Genomic DNA, 2,003 nt, shown 5'->3' with positions numbered 1-2,003 from the left:
GTATACCATATGCAAGACCCTCGCGGCCCTTCTACATTGGCATTTAGTATTTAATTTAGAGCCAGTGCCACCTGAGACTCTCCTCTCGAAAATCGCTGACTGCCCGCGGCCACATTTGCAGCTACTCCGCAAAAAAAAAAACGGAGCTTTCCACCATCCGCAACCTGTGGGCGCGCCCGGTTGCTTTCTGCTAAGCTTCGATAAGCTAACGATGGACATCACACAAGTCGCAGCTCAAATATAAATTTTTAGCAGAATCCATGGTGGTGGGTTCCCAAGATTCGGCCCGGCCGAACTTGGCACGCTTTTACTTGGTGTCTTAGACGAATATCTCGAGATTTTTCATAAGGAATGACGAAATCAAAAACACGCTTAAGAAATCACCCCTTATTTCTCAAAGAACGTTGGTTTAACCAAACTTATTATATGTCCCTCATATCAATCTAATCGAATAGCATCTTTACTCGCCTCTCAAAACTGTGACGATGGCGACAACATTGTTTGGTGCTCTACACATTATGATTTACCTCATCAAATGCGTGGCCGAGCTCATAAATCCAAGCGACAAAAATAGAATGGGGGCGCACAAAAACAAAAATGGAATAAAACAAAACAACGAAGAGTGATTGATAAAAACGAAAGAAAGAAGACCACACAAAATCAAACAGAAAACAAAAACACAAAAATGCACATTCTTTTTGATTTGTTTTATTGCGTTTTTTGGTTATTGCACAGCTGTTGGTAGCCAGGCGAGGCTGAGCTCCTCGAATTATTAGATAAAAAGGTTTGATCGTGATGAGCTTAAGGATAAATGTGATGAAGATGATTGGTTCGCTATGGTAAATTCATTGTTGCCTCATGTCAGCAAGACTTCCAGCACAGTGGTGTAGCGCCGCATATTCACATAATTCACCAGCACCACATAGGCATAGCAGGTGTAGATGTAGGCCCACCACTGGAAATGCAAATGCTTTGCCCACAACAAAGATTTGCCGCCATTCATGTGCAACAGATAGGCTTGCCGCGAGTCCGTCAACAGCTTCCGCACAAAGGCGCCACTCAGATAGATGATGCTCATCAAGAGAATCAAACGGCGCAAGTGTACTAAAAGTATTGCCATTTTGAACTGGTATTGCTTTGATGCTGCTGATGCCCCTTTAACGCCTACACCTCTCTGGGTGTATTCGCCAGCTGTTATGGAACGCTAGGAAAACAAAATGGACGCGTAAACAACTTTTCTTTCTTGTTCGCTTGAGTTAATTATTTCGGGGAAACCTACCAAAATATTCCTCTTTTTTCTCTAGGGCCAAATGTTGCGTTAATATTTTTTCAAGTGATTTTTCCGCTATAAAAATTTGTCCCAAATTTCACAATCTGTTTTCGTTTTTTATGCAATAATCAGTTCGTTGAGTATGTATATATTTTTCGAAATTATTTTAAATTCAAAGAAGGCAACCAGCCTCTATCACACAACACAACCTCCTCGTTTGATTTTTGTTTTCGGTCTGTTTTGATTTGGTTTTTCTTTGGGTAATAAAAAAAAAAAAACAAAAAAATATTTTCGCCGCGTTCTCTTTCGTCGTTGTTCATTTGCCGGTATTTCAAAATTGACTGAGGTGGTGTGGTGAGTAAGGAAAATGGCAACACTCTGTGTGCCCCAAAAGCCTGATCTGCAAAAATCGCTCGATGAGAGTGTAAAAAACATACACGCCATTGCATTTTGAATCTGTTTAGGGCGCATTCTTTTGGGGGTTCTTTTTTGGGCAACCATTGCTGTTCATGTTTATCTATCATTTGATTGCGTACTACATGATCACATATAACTTAAGGTTTCTTTGATCACAATAGTTATTTACATTTATTAGGATGGGTCGAATGACAACCCTCTAAAGAAATTTTGCAAATTTAGAAACTTAACGAAAACTTGTTCAGATTTTAACAATTAAAAGAGTGCTTAGTTCAGCCGGGTTCTGCTAAAAATGTATTGCAAATTTTGCCCATGA

General features: G+C 39.9%; 1 protein-coding gene across 1 annotated transcript; it reads right to left on the bottom strand.

Moving 5' to 3' along the window:
• Positions 1–692: 692 nt before the first annotated feature.
• Positions 693–1,607, bottom strand: LOC106094115 (uncharacterized). Its single transcript, XM_013261299.2, has 2 exons — positions 1,280–1,607; positions 693–1,204 (listed from the first exon to the last, which is right to left on the bottom strand). Exon 2 carries the CDS (start codon positions 1,118–1,120, stop codon positions 857–859), a length of 264 nt encoding a protein of 87 aa, XP_013116753.1. The 5' UTR covers positions 1,121–1,204; positions 1,280–1,607; the 3' UTR covers positions 693–856.
• Between the last annotated feature and the right edge of the window lie 396 nt (positions 1,608–2,003).

Source organism: Stomoxys calcitrans, chromosome 1 (genome assembly GCF_963082655.1).
Source record: "Stomoxys calcitrans chromosome 1, idStoCalc2.1, whole genome shotgun sequence".
Lineage (NCBI taxonomy): Eukaryota > Metazoa > Arthropoda > Insecta > Diptera > Muscidae > Stomoxys > Stomoxys calcitrans.
This window is presented reverse-complemented; position numbering and strand designations above follow the sequence as displayed.